Raw genomic sequence first — 15,288 nt, forward strand, 5'->3', positions numbered from 1 at the left:
TGTCAGGAAAAATACAGGGAAAACATTCTTGTGAAATCCTTTGTGATCTACATACCCAGAGATGTACTGTAAACGATTTAGGCTATTTAAGAAACATCTGTAATTTCCTCACTGTATTATTAGTTATCTATTGTCGTAGAAATAACCAAAAACCACCACAAAAAACATATGATCTAATGAATCCGTGCCTATGTGTAAATATATATTTTTTATTAAGACATGTTTGGGTTGGCCAAAATTAAATAAAATTCAGTTCCTCATGCATGTTGTTTTAGTCAAGACCTTTATAATTATTCTACCATCATCACAGCGAAGTTTGGCCCATAACCTCTTAACTACTGATACCCCTATCTCACCTACATACAGCAGGAATAACGGAGAGGGCAGGTTATCGGGGGTGGGGCTTGTAGGATGACTTACACACACACAAACAGATTGGGAATGACTGCTGGCTGTCAATTAAAAATAACGGATTTAATTTTTGAAAAAATAACTAAACTGAGTACTTTAATGGCGGACCTAACGCGTTAAATTATTCGTTATATCAAAAAAATAATCCAAGTACACGAACTGCGACCCACCCGCAGACGAACTGCATGTCTGTCTGTACGTCGGGGGGCAGGCGGGTGGGTTTGCATGTATGCACGTCGGCGGGCGGCTGTGTGTATGCATGCATGTGGGTGGGTGTGTATGCATGTATGTATGCATGTATGTGGGTGGGTGTGTATGCATGCATGTATGTGGGTGGGTGTGTATGCATGCATGCATGTATGTGGGTGGGTGTGTATGCATGTATGTATGCATGTATGTGGGTGGGTGTGTATGCATGTATGCGTGTATGTATGTATGTATGTGGGTGGGTGTGTATGCATGTATGTATGCATGTATGTGGGTGGGTGTGTATGCATGTATGTATGTATGTATGTGGGTGGGTGTGTATGCATGTATGTATGTATGTATGTGGGTGGGTGTGTATGCATGTATGTATGTATGTATGTATGTGGGTGGGTGTGTATGCATGTATGTATGCATGTATGTATGTGGGTGGGTGTGTATGCGTGCATGTATGTATGTATGTGGGTGGGTGTGTATGCGTGTATGTATGTATGTATGTATGTGGGTGGGTGTGTATGCGTGTATGTATGTATGTATGTATGTGGGTGGGTGTGTATGCGTGTATGTATGTATGTATGTGGGTGGGTGTGTATGCGTGTATGTATGTATGTGGGTGGGTGTGTATGCATGTATGTATGTATGTGGGTGGGTGTGTATGCATGTATGTATGTATGTATGTATGTATGCATGTGGGTATGCATGTGGGTATGCATGTATGTGGGTTTGCAGGTATGCAGGTATGCATGTATGTGGGTATGCAGGTATGTATGTATGTGGGTATGTTGGTGGGTGGGTGTGTATGCATGTATGTGGGTATGCATGTATGTGGGTATGTGGATATGTATGTATGTATGTGGGTGGGTATGTATGTATGTATGTATGTTGCGGGTATGTATGTGGGTATGCATGCGGGTATGTACAGTATGCGGGTATGTATGTATGTATGTATGCGGATATGTATGTATGTATGTGGGTGGGTGTATGTGTGTATGTGAATATGCATGTATGCATGCGGGTATGCATGTATGTATGTATGTATGCATGTGGGTGTGTATGCGGGTATGTATGTATGTATGTATGTGTGTGGGTGTGTGTGTATGTGTGTATGTATGTATGTATGTATGTGGGTGTGTATGTATGTATGTGGGTGGGCATGTATGTGGGTATGCAGGTATGTATGTATGTATGTGGATATGTATGTATGTATGTGGGTGGGTGTGTGTGTATGTGAATATGCATGTATGCATGCGGGTATGCATGCGGGTATGCATGTATGTATGTGGGTGGGTGTGTGTGTATGTGAATATGTATGTATGCATGCGGGTATGCATGTATGTGGGTGGGTATGCAGGTATGTATGTATGTATGTGGGTGTGTGTGTGTATGTGAATATGCATGTATGTATGCGGGTATGTATGCATGCGGGTATGTATGCAGGTATGTGGGTATGTGGGTGGGTATGTATGTATGTATGTATGTAGGTGGGTGGGTGGGTGGATATGTATGTTTGTATGTATGTGGGTGGGTATGTATGTATGTGGGTGGGTATGTATGTATGTATGTATGTATGTTTGTATGTGGGTGGGTATGTATGTATGATTGTATGTTGGTGGGTGAGTGGGTATGTATGTATGTATGTACAGGGAGTGCAGAATTATTAGGCAAGTTGTATTTTTGAAGAATAATTTTATTATTGAACAACAACCATGTTCTCAATGAATCCAAAAAACTAATTAATATCAAAGCTGAATATTTTTGAAAGTAGCTTTTAGTTTGTTTTTAGTTTTAGCTATTTTAGGAGGATATCTGTGTGTGCAGGTGACTATTACTGTGCATAATTATTAGGCAACTTAAAAAAACAAATATATACCCATTTCAATTATTTATTTTTACCAGTGAAACCAATATAACATCTCCACATTCACAAATATACATTTCTGACATTCAAAAACAAAACAAAATCAGTGACCAATATAGCCACCTTTCTTTGCAAGGACACTCAAAAGCCTGCCATCCATGGATTCTGTCAGTGTTTTGATCTGTTCACCATCAACATTGCGTGCAGCAGCAACCACAGCCTCCCCGACACTGTTCAGAGAGGTGAACTGTTTTCCCTCCTTGTAAATCTCACATTTGATGATGGACCACAGGTTCTCAATGGGGTTCAGATCAGGTGAACAAGGAGGCCATGTCATTAGTTTTTCTTCTTTTATACCCTTTCTTGCCAGCCACGCTGTGGAGTACTTGGACGCGTGTGATGGAGCATTGTCCTGCATGAAAATCATGTTTTTCTTGAAGGATGCAGACTTTTTCCTGGACCACTGCTTGAAGGTGTCTTCCAGAAACTGGCAGTAGGACTGGGAGTTGAGCTTGACTCCATCCTCAACCCGAAAAGGCCCCACAAGCTCATCTTTGATGATACCAGCCCAAACCAGTACTCCACCTCCACCTTGCTGGCGTCTGAGTCGGACTGGAGCTCTCTGCCCTTTACCAATCCAGCCACGGGCCCATCCATCTGGCCCATCCAGACTCATTCATCAGTCCATAAAACCTTAGAAAAATCAGTCTTGAGATATTTCTTGGCCCAGTCTTGACGTTTTAGCTTGTGTGTCTTGTTCAGTGGTGGTCGTCTTTCAGCCTTTCTTACCTTGGCCATGTCTCTGAGTATTGCACACCTTGTGCTTTTGGGCACTCCAGTGATGTTGCAGCTCTGAAATATGGCCAAACTGGTGGCAAGTGGCATCTTGGCAGCTGCACGCTTGACTTTTCTCAGTTCATGGGCAGTTATTTTGCGCCTTGGTTTTTCCACACGCTTCTTGCGACCCTGTTGACTATTTTGAATGAAACGCTTGATTGTTCGATGATCACGCTTCAGAAGCTTTGCAATTTTAAGAGTGCTGCATCCCTCTGCAAGATATCTCACTATTTTTGACTTTGAGCCTGTCAAGTCCTTCTTTTGACCCATTTTGCCAAAGAAAAGGAAGTTGCCTAATAATTATGCACACCTGATATAGGGTGTTGATGTCATTCGACCACACCCCTTCTCATTACAGAGATGCACATCACCGAATATGCTTAATTGGTAGTAGGCTTTCGAGCCTATAAAGCTTGGAGTAAGACAACATGCATAAAGAGGATGGTGTGGACAAAATACTCATTTGCCTAATAATTCTGCACTCCCTGTATGTATGTATGTATGTATGTATGTGTGTGGGTATGTATGTATGTATGTATGTATGTATGTATGTATGTGGGTATGTATGTATGTATGTATGTATGTATGTATGTGGGTATGTATGTATGTATGTATGTGTGTGTGTGGGTATGTATGTATGTGTGTGGGTATGTATGTATGTATGTATGTATGTATGTATGTGTGTGGGTATGTATGTATGGGCTATGGTTTCAAGGTTGTTACTGCCGGGGGTGGTAGTGGGGGATAGACTCCCACTTCCTAGAAAATACTCCCAATGGCGTGCGTCTCAAATAGCCTCTGACAACCAAGTCCAGCTCCTGGCCTTCTAGTGTGGCTCAACTATTAGGCCCGGCGAAACTGTTTCTACTGACAGGAGAAGGGGCAAAGGCGGTCCACTGGCGCCTAAAAACCAGTCGCTTTGGGCAGGTGGGGCTTGTTAACCCTGGATGGTAGCTCATCTAGGAGAAGGCTACTCTGATTCCAAACCTCCGCTGCCTTGCGGCATACCCTCTTACGGGAAAGGCTAAGGGAGTAAACCCCGACAGAAAATCCGGAACTGGAGTCCCTAAGGCAACTTGACCTTGTATCGTCAACGCCGGCAACTCCTGCGGCACAGCCGAAGTCAAGCTGTATTGACTTTGTCTTTCCCTTGGGTTCTTCAGCTGCGAAGAGAGGGGGGGGACTGCTGCATGGGCAACAGCTGGCCCTCCATATTACCCTGCCCAGGCTCTATAGCACTACTGGAGAGGACACTCCAGCGTCATCGCAAGATGTCGACTCAACACGGGAGGAGGCAGTTACCGGTTATAAGCTCAACCGATTGGCGAAGGAAATGAGCGCCAGGGGTCTCCTTTGACGGTGTCTCATTGGACAGCTACCGCCTGCCTCAAGCTGGGCAGCCCCCAGTCAGTTAGGTGCTGTCCCGCCATGGCCTACCTGCCCCACTGGGTATTAGAAAGGTATCTCTCAAAAAGTGGGCCATAAAACACTCGCACCAGGCAACACCAAGAAAATAAAAAGAAAGAAGAAATCCCCAGCTCTTCGTTTCGCTAGCTGGAACGTCCGGACCATGAGACCCGGGATTACTGCAGACTTTCAGCAGATCGACGATGTAAGAAATACTGCCGTCATTGACAGGGACCTCTTATGACTCAACATTGTCGCTTTTCAGGAGACCCGGCTGGCTGGCATTGGCAAAATCAGAGAAGCTAATTATACCTTCTACAGGCAAGGGAAGTCTCCGGACCAACCAAGGCAGCATGGTGTTGGCTTCGCGGTAAAAAATACGCTTGCCAACTCCACAGAGCCTCCCACAGCTGGCACAGAGAGATTACTCACCCTCCGGCTGTCAACGTCTTCTGGCCCAGTCAGCATTCTTAGCGCATATGCTCCAACTCTCCGCTCCACTGCTGAGGAGAAAGATCAGTTCTGCCAGGCCCTAGATGAAGCGATATCCAGGATTCCCAGCACTGAAGGCCTTTACCTTCTTGGAGACTTTAACGCAAGAGTAGGAGCCGACCATGAGGCTTGGCCCACCTGCCTCGGAAGCTTTGGGAGGGTAAAGATCAACGAGAATGGTCAGAGACTGCTTGAGCTATCCTGCCATCATGGCCTGTGCGTGACTAACACCTTCTTCAAGTGCAAAGAGATCAATCAGGTGTCATGGAGGCACCCGCGCTCTCGCCACTGGCACCAGCTTGACCTCGTCATCACTAGAAGAGCAAGCATTGGCAGCGTCCTTCTCACCCGCAGTTACCATAGTGCAGACTGCGACACAGACCATGCCCTCGTGGCAAGTAAGGTGCGCATAATGCCGAAGAGATTGCACCACTCAAAAAAGAGGGTTGTCCACGCATCAACAGCAGCTGTGCCAGCAACCCCGAGAAAATTCAGCAATTCATCAGCAGGCTGGAAGATGCTCTCAGTGTGGGAGTGACAGCAGGTAACACCATCGACACCAAATGGCGACGTCTCCGCAACGCCATGTACAACTCCGCCATTAGTGCCTACGAAAGAAAAGAGAGGAAGAACGCTGACTGGTATGAGGCCCACCGGGAAGAAATGGAACGCGTGACCGAGGCTAAGAGGAAAGCCCTATTGGCTTACAAGGCCACGCCCTGCCCTAGTATACTACAAGCCCTACGGACTGCCAGAAGCAAAGCCCAGCAGACCGCTCGTCACTGTGTTAACGCCTACTGGCTAAACCAAGGCAGCTGCCGATACAGGCAACATAAGAGAGATGTATGAAGCCATCAAGAAGGCAATAGGCCCAACCTCCTCCAAGATCGTTCCCCTCACATCCAAGACAGGTGAGGTCATCACTGACCAGGAAAAGCAGATGCAGCAATGGACTGAGCACTACTTCGAGCTGTATGCAACGCTGAACATTGTAGCAGACACCGCTCTCAATGCAATCCCAGGTCTGCCAGTTATGGAGGAGCTAGACACCCCACCCACTGTGGAAGAGCTTAGCATAGCCTTCGACTGCCTTACCGGTGGGAAAGCACCTGGGAGTGATGGAATCCTTTCAGAGGTCCTGAAGAGCGGGAAATCAGCCCTTCTACAGCCACTCCACGACCTCTTCTGTCTCTGCTGGGATCAGGGTTATATCCCCCAGGACATGAGAGATGCCACCATCATCACTTTGTGCAAGAACAAAGGTGACCGGAGTGACTGCAACAACTACCGGGGCATCTCCCTCCTTAGCATCGTTGGCAAAGTGTTCGCACGTATCGCTCTAGCCCGCCTGTAGGCCCTCGCTTCCCGCGTCTATTCAGAGTCCCAGGGTGGCTTCAGGGCTAGTCGATCAACAGTGGACATGATCTTCTCATTACGCCAGCTGCAAGAGAAATGTCAGGAGCAGCGGATGCCACTCTACATCGCTTTTATCGACCTCACAAAGGCGTTTGATTTGGTCAGTCGAAGCGGACTTTTCAGCTTGCTGTGGAAGATGCCCCCACACCTGCTTGCAACGGTCAGGTCGTTCCACGATAACATGTACAGCACTGTTTGCTATAACAGCGAAACCTCCGAGGCCTTCCTAGTGAGCAGCGGAGTAAAGCAGGGCTGCGTCCTCGCGCCTACACTCTTCTCCATCTTCTTCTCCATGCTCCTCCAGTACGCCTTAAAGGACTTTAGCGAGGGTGTCTACATCCATACCAGGTCCGATGGCAAGCTTTATAACATATCCCGTCTCCGTGCAAAGACCAAAGTCACAAAGGTACTTATCCGTAAGCTGCTCTTTGCTGACGATGCAGCCTTGACATCACACAGCGAAGACGGACTTCAGCAGCTAGTCACATGTCTTTCACACGCGTGTAAGGAGTTTGGACTGACCATCAGCCTGAAGAAGACCAACGTCATGGCTCAGGGCACAGTGACCCCCCCCCAAACATCACCATCGACCCGGAGATTAATAGCAAAATCGCCAAGGCAGCCACATACGTGGCCAAACTGAACCAGCAAGTGTGGAATAATTCCAGCCTCACTGAGAAGACCAGACTGTGCGTCTACCAAGCCTGTGTACTCAGCACTCCCCTCTATGGTAGTGAGACATGGACCACCTATGCAAGACACGAAAGGAAAGTCAATAGCTTCCATATGAGGTGCCTGCGGCGTACACTACAGATTAAGTGGCAGGATAGAATCCCCAAAACCGAGGTGCTGGAGCGTGCCGACATGAGCAGCTTGCATGCAGCTCTCAGTGAGAGACGTCTTGGCCATGTCAAGAGAATGGACGCAGGCCGCATTCCCAAAGACCTGCTCTACGGTGAGTTGACGGAAGGCAAAAGGACAACAGGGCGCCCGAAACTGCGATTCCAAGATATCTGCAAGAAAGACATGAAGCAGTGGTCCATCAACCCCAACTCATGGGAAAGACAAGCAAACGACCGCCCAGCCTGGAGGCTCGCAGTCAGGCAGGGTATATCGTATGCAGAGGCTAAGCGAAACAAAAACACCACCCAGAAAAGATCCTGACGGAAGCAGAGGCTACAACAGTTACAACAGCCATCCGCCTTCACCTGTACCAAGTGCGGCAGGGACTGCCACTCTAGAGTCGGACTGCACAGCCATTCTCGGTGGTGCAGGTAGACCCACAAGAAGCTACACCATCGTCTCCCGAGACGAACGGATGCGAATGATGTGGGTATGTACGTATGTATGCATGCATGTGGATGGGTATGTATGTGGATGGGTATGTATGTATGTATGCATGCATGTATGTGGATGGGTATGTATGTATGTGGATGGGTATGTATGTATGTATGTATGTGGATGGGTATGTATGTATGTATGCGTGTATGTATGTAGAGTACTTTATTAATCCTAAAGGATAATTGTAAAAAGGCTAAATTCCTTCAGCAGACAAAATAAATAAATATATATATATATTTTTTTAAATGCAAATTTGGTTATCTTTCTCCGGGTTTAAGTTGCTCAGTGATGTCCTCACCTCCTCATCTCTCCCTGAGTGCATGAGCTCAGTCAGCCTCTGGATCAATCGCTCCTCATTCAGCCACTGGTTCAAAAACATTGTTAATGACAGAATCAGGTGAAAAAAAATACAAACATCAATTTTTAATTTAGTAAAGTCACAACAATAAAAGAAATATCACAAACGTTTATAAAGAGTGTACAAGCAGCAATTTGAAAAGGCACTACTTAGGATCACATAAAACTCAATGAAGTGTAAATTCATTCAGTGACTCAACTGTGGGAACATTACTAGGATTTAGTCAAGTCACCCTCATACCTAAAATCAGTAGGCTAGTGAGAGGACAGTGGAATGTACCGTGATCGACTAAAGACAAGTTATTGACCTCATATCCTACATCATATTCAGACTGTCAGAAACAAAAAAATTTATCAAATAAAATGGATTTTTTAAAATATTTAAAAAAAATAATAATTCAATGTGTGTTACTACAAAGTTTCCTGTTAAAACATTCATATATGCTCAACCTTCAATCTTTATGATTAATTACTGAAGGACTGGGGAACAATTATAAAACTTTATTGAACCCAGAAACATGTGTGGTGCCTCACATTGAGAACCTCCTGTCTGAGGGGAGCTGGTTCCACACAGGTGATGAGGCGCAGGAGCAGATCCATCATGGGGGACACGTCTATGTGGTTCAACACCAAACTGATGAAGTTGTGCTTCTTTCTCAGGAAAGAGATCATCTAGAGCCAAACAGAGCCATCAACATGCTTATCTGACTGAATAAAGATCTAAGCACATTTCAAAAAATATCCTATTGAAACAAAAACACACATGATGAAACACACACTTGACACAGTCTAGTGCATGTCAAGTTCCATTTATAAACTGGGCACTGCAAGCCAAACATGCTTTTAGGTTTTAGGTGCTGACCTGCTCTGTTTTGCGCGCTATCAGGTTTCCGATGGTCTTGCTGAAGAAAGAGGCCAGCAGGGGGTTGAGGGGTGGATCCTGTTCTAGAAAGCTGTAGAGCTTCTCCAGCAAAGATTCATCTCCCCCCAGCTTGTCATTAATGGTAGTCACATCAGAGGTGAGGAGATCGCAAGCAATATTTGAAAGTCTAAATGAATAAAAAAAATCATAAATAAAACAAACCCCCCCCCACACACATTTATATATATATATATATATATATATATATAAAGCATACAGTCTATTCTCTTCATGCTTTTTTGTCTCTTAAAAAGTAGCTGTTATTCAACATTCACTTGGTCATTTTTAGAGATTCAAATGAGTCTCGTAACAAAAAAATTAAGAAAGTAAACTGCTATTAAACCTTTTTTTCAATTTGCCTGGAGCTTAAACAAGCCAATTAAGAGTTCCTCCAATGTGACTTTATAAAAGGGGGGAGACAAAATGCGACATCTTACTTGAAGCGTGTCTTCTCCTCCAAGTCAGCAGAGGGTTCCTCTGTGATGAGGCTGACCAGTTCATGCATGCAGTGGTCCTGTGAAAGAAAGAGCAGGAGTCTATGGTTCTGTGCCTTGCATTCTTGCAGCAGGTCTTCCTCATCCATCAGCTCCTTCAGCGTTACATCCTCCCTGTCGAGCAGCTGGTCGATGTGGGAGGTCGTGTGCAAGTCAAACTTCCAGAACATGGCAACGGCTGCAAGATGAAGCACACACCTGGACAAAGAGTGTAGACAGCTCTAAATAAATGACAAAAAAAAAATTGAATCATCATTCATATGTTAATTAACATAAGAAGAAAAACAATATTCAATATCAAATCAAGCAGTGAACTGAAGTCATAAGATAAACAGCTAATGGTGACAAATCCCGGTGTAATGTTACTCACAATTAAAGATATGATTTTGGAAGACTTAAAATACACACAAAATTTACATAAATACAATACAATACACAATACATAAACATTTAGGACTGGGTGACAACAAAAATAATTACTTTTTATATCGGTCAATATTGATATAATTGATAATTTAATGAGCTATTAAAAGCCTATATTTTTCAATCAACAGAAGGGAAGAGGTTCAATTAAACCACCTTTTTTTTGTAAGGCACACTAGAATGGACATGCTCACCTTAAATAATAAAAAGAATGGAAGAATCTTACCTTCAGTCACATTACATAAAGAAAGCATGAACTAAATATAATTTTTTTAAAAATATATAAACTGTTTAACTTGGAAGATACAGTGTTAAAAGTGTAAAATTAGTGTGTTGTATTCCTGGTTGGAACTGTTCTCCTACACAATTCACAATATACTGTAATTTGATCACAGTCAAAGCACAAAAAACTGACCTTTTAACTGAACGTTTTTTGCTCACTTTCTGTACTCATCATTTTCCTCACATTCATGTGCTTCTCATTTCAGAGGACAGAGAGAATTAAAAGATGGTCTGGTACTTGATACTTCAAAAGTCTAAGGGCTACTGTGCATAAATTGAACAGTATGATTGAAGAGTCATTTACCAGCAGATGAACCAAGTGAAACTTTATTTACACCTTCTCCACAAGTAGACAGGCATTGCAGACTGCAGAGAGCATGGCGTGAATTAGCATTAATCAGCATGGAGTCCGCTTCACACCAGCACCTCCTCAGAACCCAAATACCTTAGATGGGGCACTGGAAAACCAGAACCATGAGTGAGAAACAAACAAACAAAAAAAGAAAAAAAAAAAGTAGGCCATAATGTCTGTGACCGTAAGCCACTTTTCATTCTAGAATAATAGATCATTGTCAGTCAGTCAGCAAAAAGCTGCAGAAAATAAGCATTATACCTGGAGCATTTTACCATGTGCAACAACACTAAAACAACGTTTGACATACACTCAATCACCACTTTAATGGGAAAAACTGTATACCTGCTCATTCATGTAATGTTTTAATAAAACATCATGTAACAGAAGTGCAATATCATACAGATACGGGTCAAAAGGTGCAGTTAATTATTGTTCACAGAAAACAACTGAATGAAGGAAAAATGTGATCTGAGTGACTTTGATTATAGCATGCATCATGGTGCTGGGTGTGCTGGTTTGACTATTGCAAAAAATTATCTTCTGATTTTTTTTTACGGATTTTAACAACAGTCTTTAGGGTTTACACAAACGGTATCAAAAACCAAAAGACACACAATATTTTTTAAACAGCTGTCATGTTTTGGGTGAACCAGTGCCCACTGTAGAATTAGATTTCTGTTCTGCCCTTGCAGCCCATCAGCCTTAAGATTCGATGTGTGGTGTGTACCGAGATGGCCTTCTGCTCAAAATGCTGGTACAAGCTTTTCTTTTTTTTTTTCTTCTGCAATAACATTTGGGAAAGGGAGAATGGCCGTTCGTGACAATTTGAAATGAGACCATTTCATGAGCACCTACTGTATCTTTTCATCCACTCGTCTTTTCAGAATTTTGTTTGCTAATCATGCTACTGTGCGGATGATGGGAGCCAATTCAATGGTTTAACATGGAACATTTAGAAACGGTCAGCTTACTCACACCCATTACTGAAATATTTAAACCATGAAGAAATTCTTTAAACCAGAATTTTGTTTTAAAATAATTTTATGATACAGTAAAACCTTTTGCGAGTAACTTAGTCTTGCAAAGCAAGGAAAATTTTAAAATACATTTTAACTTGATAAACTAGCAAGGTCTTTGCTTTTTCTGACGAGTGACACTTGAAGTGCGTTTCGAGGCTTAAATTGTTTACGGCGACTGATGGCATAAATGATGTTTGAAGCCTCGCTGTGATTGGCAGTTCAGGAACTGTGTGTGTGTGTGTGTGTATATACACACACATGTGTGTGTGTGTGTGTATATACACACACATGTGTGTGTGTGTGTGTGTGTGTATATACACACACATGTGTGTGTGTGTGTGTGTGTGTGTGTGTGTGTGTGTATATATCGCTATATAGCCCAATGAACTTGTGGGTAGTATTGTTTATAAATACTCCTTTTTCCTCTTTCCAGGAACACTGCCTCAGTTTGAAAAGAGTTAATCACATCCAGCCAAACTCACAAAAACATCACTGTCCCTCTCTCTTATATGACTGAAATTATGAAATATTAATGTAATGGAGGAGGATCACTTTGGTATATGTGCTACTACAATGGAACATTTATCAAAATGTAACAGGCATGGAAATCTTAAACACTATTTACAAAAAAAACACAAGCACATTAATAGGAGAAGACAACAACAGATGGTTTAAAAGGGCTATTACATTGTGCTAAGTCTGCTCACAATAGAAAAATGCATAGATTAATAAAAATCATGTATTATTCCCATGCCCAACCTAGGGCAGCACAGCTTTGAAACGATCGCATACAGTACTAGGGAGTAGTAGGGAGTTTGTGTACAAATGAAGCCTCGAGAAATGAACCCCTTTGTGAATCAAATGCCAATTCATAAAGCTTTATCTCACCATCACTAGATTATGGGTAATTGTCTCTCAGGCTCGGTCTCAGCGCTCGTGCATCACTTGTATAGTCAGCAGTTAAAGATTCCAGTTTCCAGAGTCTCCGTCGGAAAGCAGTGTGTGTGAAATTGTGTGTGCGAGTGTGTGTGTGTGTGTGGGGAATTCTGTGTGCGAGTGTGTGTGGGGAATTCTGTGTGCGAGTGAGTGTGTGTAAATTGTCCTACACAGTAACCATCTTGATGTGTTCTATTACTCATTGCGTGATATTGTGACATAATTAAGCAATATCTTAAAAGCACACAACATTGTGCGCTGTTGTACCGAATATCAGTACAGTATAATGCGTGGTTGCATCATAGCTGTGCTGATATTCAATACAACAGCTTGTAATCACTCATCATAATGTGCAGCCTGACACACAACTGTTTGCTACAGAAAAACTGACAACAGGTAAACTTTTTAGAAAATAATATATAAATGAGGTTAAAAGTCCAGTTTCCTGATTTCATGTGAACATTTTATACAGAACGTAGAGCTGTCCGGTGTTTCCTCACCACCATCAAACAGGAAGAACTATGTACTAAAGTGCAGTATGTCAGCGTTTAACACAGACATCCTGATTAGGAGATAAAATTAAGATGATCAGTCATCAATTTTAGCCTGAACTTTGCGATGGTCCGGAGTCTAAAGACACTTATACTCTTTAGATCACTACACAAATACTTCACTAGTTTAAACTCGTGACTGACACACACTCAGCAAATAAAACACTAAAGTGATGTGGATCAGAAAGTGTAGTCTCGAGTGTTTGACAGTTTAAAAAGAGAGTCTAAAATAGATAAGTTAATAAAAATGCCTAAACCTGTAATATTTAAACGCCACCAGGCTTCTGGTTAGGCGTTAAGTGATTATGAGTTTAATGTACGTTTGGGCGAGTGTTTCAGAGTGGAAATGTTTGGTATTGCAGTGTGTTTGTGTGTGTGTGTGTGTGTGTGCGTGCGAGGGACCCGAGGCCTGACCAAAGCAAACACCACAACAGCACACTGACGTTAGCTTAGCATGGCTAGCTACACTCGCTAGCGTTTACAAGTTGACTAACATAAACATTCGGCCCGCGTGCATTAACTCGTTAAAGACGGGTTTCTTAACAAATGAACCAGACGAGTGAGTGTGTGTCGCTGTGCTGAGACACTGCGTGTGTTTGCGTGAAAACAAATAGCATCAAAAAACTAAAAGTAAAGTTAAAGTAGAGGCATTTCTCTGAGTGATCGGAGAAACGAGATCACTGTGATTTTACATCATCTTACTCACCTCCTCAGGCTCAGCGCGGAGTTTAACTACTCTCTCTCTCACACACACACACACACACACACACACACAGGATGTGTTTTGCTGGTGAAGCTACAGGGCAGGAATTCACTGTTGGCTAAATCCAGAGATAACCCACAGAGCTATCTCTCCCAGGCAACATGCATGACGCACCTCTGTTATACACTCCTGACTTAAACAGATCTCTAAACTACACACACACACTCCGGCCCTCACAGGCAGGCAGAAAGTCACATTCTTCGATTCAAAATGGCGAACTCTACCATGGCGCGCTACGAGTTTCATAAACCGCACGATCCACCCTACTCAACAGGGGGCGCCTATGTGCCGACGTCTTCTTCTTCTTACTTCCCTGCCTGCGTCTTCTTCTTCTTCTTCTTCTTCTGCGTACGTGCCTGATATACAGATTTACTGCCACCTTATGACTTGGAGTGTTGGAATGGCTTTCCTAAAACCAGCATCGCTCAACTTCATTTGTCCGCACGAGCTCCTCAAGATGATTCTCCAAAAAAACACAGTGTAAGCACAGAAAATGTGTGTACAGAATCCAAGTGTCAATCAATCACAGGGCACAAACACATAGGCAAATGGCAAGTAGCCAATCTGCATGTCTTTGGACTGTGGGAGGAAACCCATCGAGCACGGTAGAACATGCACACTCCATGCACACAGAGGGGTGGAGGGCAAAAGTGCTAACCACTAAGCCACCGTACATAACTATTTTTTTTTTTTAATAATGTACTGTATATGGGGTCGGATTGTGCAATATAAAAATATCCTTATTTCAGCACAACCTAGGATTTAATTCTATTTCAATTTAACTAAATATACAAAAAAATACAGAGGGTATAGAAAAGACCAACCCCCCCCCCCCCCCCAAAAAAAAAAAAAAAAAAAAATTAATAAATAAATAAATAAAATAAAATAATTAAATTTTGTTACTTTGCAGCTTGAAATGAAGACAGACAGTTTCACCCCTCTCTTACAAATAACTAGTAAACTCAATTCAGTGAAGCTAATGGCACTTATCAATGGCACAGAAAGCCATTTGACTTTCAACTGTGGTTAGCTGTGGTCATTTTGATTAGCGTAGCATGAAAAGCTAGAGAAATTCAGTCCCTGATAGTGCAACTGAAGCAAACAATCAACTGTGTGGCAAAGCACTGTCAAAAGATCTCTAGGATAAAGTTGTGCAAAATTCAATTTTTGTCTCATCTGACCATAACACCTTTTTCTATGTGGCTTCAAAATTTTCCTAG

General features: G+C 42.9%; 1 protein-coding gene across 4 annotated transcripts in view; it reads right to left on the reverse strand.

The window, feature by feature from the left end:
• ppp6r2a (protein phosphatase 6, regulatory subunit 2a) overlaps positions 1-14,330 on the reverse strand; it is a 49,439-nt gene extending 35,109 nt beyond the window's left edge. For 3 of the 4 annotated variants that reach the window (XM_053484120.1, XM_053484111.1, XM_053484096.1), the window contains exons 1-6: positions 14,012-14,330; positions 10,749-10,902; positions 9,683-9,960; positions 9,186-9,372; positions 8,858-8,995; positions 8,265-8,330 (exon numbers count right to left, since the gene is read on the reverse strand). In XM_053484120.1, coding sequence (XP_053340095.1) covers positions 8,265-8,330; positions 8,858-8,995; positions 9,186-9,372; positions 9,683-9,909 — 618 coding nt within the window. In that variant the 5' untranslated portion in view covers positions 9,910-9,960; positions 10,749-10,902; positions 14,012-14,330. The remainder of the gene's footprint in view (positions 1-8,264; positions 8,331-8,857; positions 8,996-9,185; positions 9,373-9,682; positions 9,961-10,748; positions 10,903-14,011) is intronic. The other variant, XM_053484102.1, reaches the window with a different exon arrangement.
• Positions 14,331-15,288: the final 958 nt, after the last annotated feature.

This window comes from Clarias gariepinus, chromosome 2, assembly GCF_024256425.1.
Source record: "Clarias gariepinus isolate MV-2021 ecotype Netherlands chromosome 2, CGAR_prim_01v2, whole genome shotgun sequence".
NCBI lineage: Eukaryota > Metazoa > Chordata > Actinopteri > Siluriformes > Clariidae > Clarias > Clarias gariepinus.